At 45.0% G+C, this 904-nt stretch overlaps 1 protein-coding gene across 1 annotated transcript in view; it reads right to left on the bottom strand.

Moving 5' to 3' along the window:
• BCL2 (B-cell CLL/lymphoma 2) overlaps positions 1–898 on the bottom strand; it is a 165,253-nt gene extending 164,355 nt beyond the window's left edge. The window contains exons 1-2 of the mRNA XM_005881808.2: positions 660–898; positions 2–440 (exon numbers count right to left, since the gene is read on the bottom strand). Of these exons, the coding sequence (XP_005881870.1) occupies positions 2–148 (147 nt within the window). The 5' untranslated portion in view covers positions 149–440; positions 660–898. The remainder of the gene's footprint in view (position 1; positions 441–659) is intronic.
• Positions 899–904: the final 6 nt, after the last annotated feature.

Here is a 904-nt window from a genome sequence, read left to right as displayed (position 1 = left end):
AGAAGATGCCTGACGCCGGGGTGGCCCCTGGGGGCGCGGCGCCCGCGTCTCCGGCATCCCATTCGTAGCCCCTCTGAGACAGCTTATAGTGGATGTACTTCATCACTATCTCCCGGTTATCATACCCTGTTCTCCCGGCGTGCGCCATCCTTCCCCCGAGGAAAAGCAGAGAAAAGCAGCCGGGTACCAGTAGCACCTCTCGCTCCCGCCCCCGCCCCACGTCCCCGAAAAAAAGAAGAATAGTTATAATCCAGCTATTTTATTGGATGTGCTGTGCATTCTTGGATGAGGGGGTGTCTTCAGTCACGCGGAACATTTGATTCTGGTGTTTCCCTCTTGGCATGAGGTGCAGGAAATTTTTATTTCAATTCCTTTCGGATCTTTATTTCATGAGGCACATTATTAATTATTGTCAATATCAGTCTACTTCCTCCGTGATCCTGAAAGGTTAAAAAAAAAATCCGAAACACTGATAAGTCAAAATCAGGTGCATTTTTCTTACACTGGATAAAAGCAGGGCTATCCACACTACAACCACACGGCTAAAAAGAATGTTAATTAAACTGCAAATTAAACTTAGTCGAATACACTTAAAGTTAAAATCTCCAATGTTTCTATTAAAAGTTACATTAAATCAATTCCCTGCGCCAAGAACTTACTTGTATTTTTTAAGGACGGCATGATCTTCTGTCAAGTTTCCCTTTTTGTGAAGACAAAACAAATGCGTAAGGCAAAGACCCCATCGATCTTCAGAACTCCCGGCGATAGCTGCTATGAAACTTGCAAATGAACCTGGAGGTGGGGGAGTGGTGTAAATGAGCAGAATTGGCAGATGGATTCTCAGACTTCTCCTTCACAGAAATGTCAGTCCGTAAGAATCCCAACTGGAGATCTCAAGAGCAGG

The sequence above is a fragment of the Myotis brandtii genome, unplaced genomic scaffold (assembly GCF_000412655.1).
Source record: "Myotis brandtii unplaced genomic scaffold, ASM41265v1 scaffold69, whole genome shotgun sequence".
Classification (NCBI taxonomy): Eukaryota; Metazoa; Chordata; class Mammalia; order Chiroptera; family Vespertilionidae; genus Myotis; species Myotis brandtii.
The sequence above is the reverse complement of the archived record's forward strand: the minus strand, read 5'-3'. Positions and strand labels throughout refer to the sequence as shown.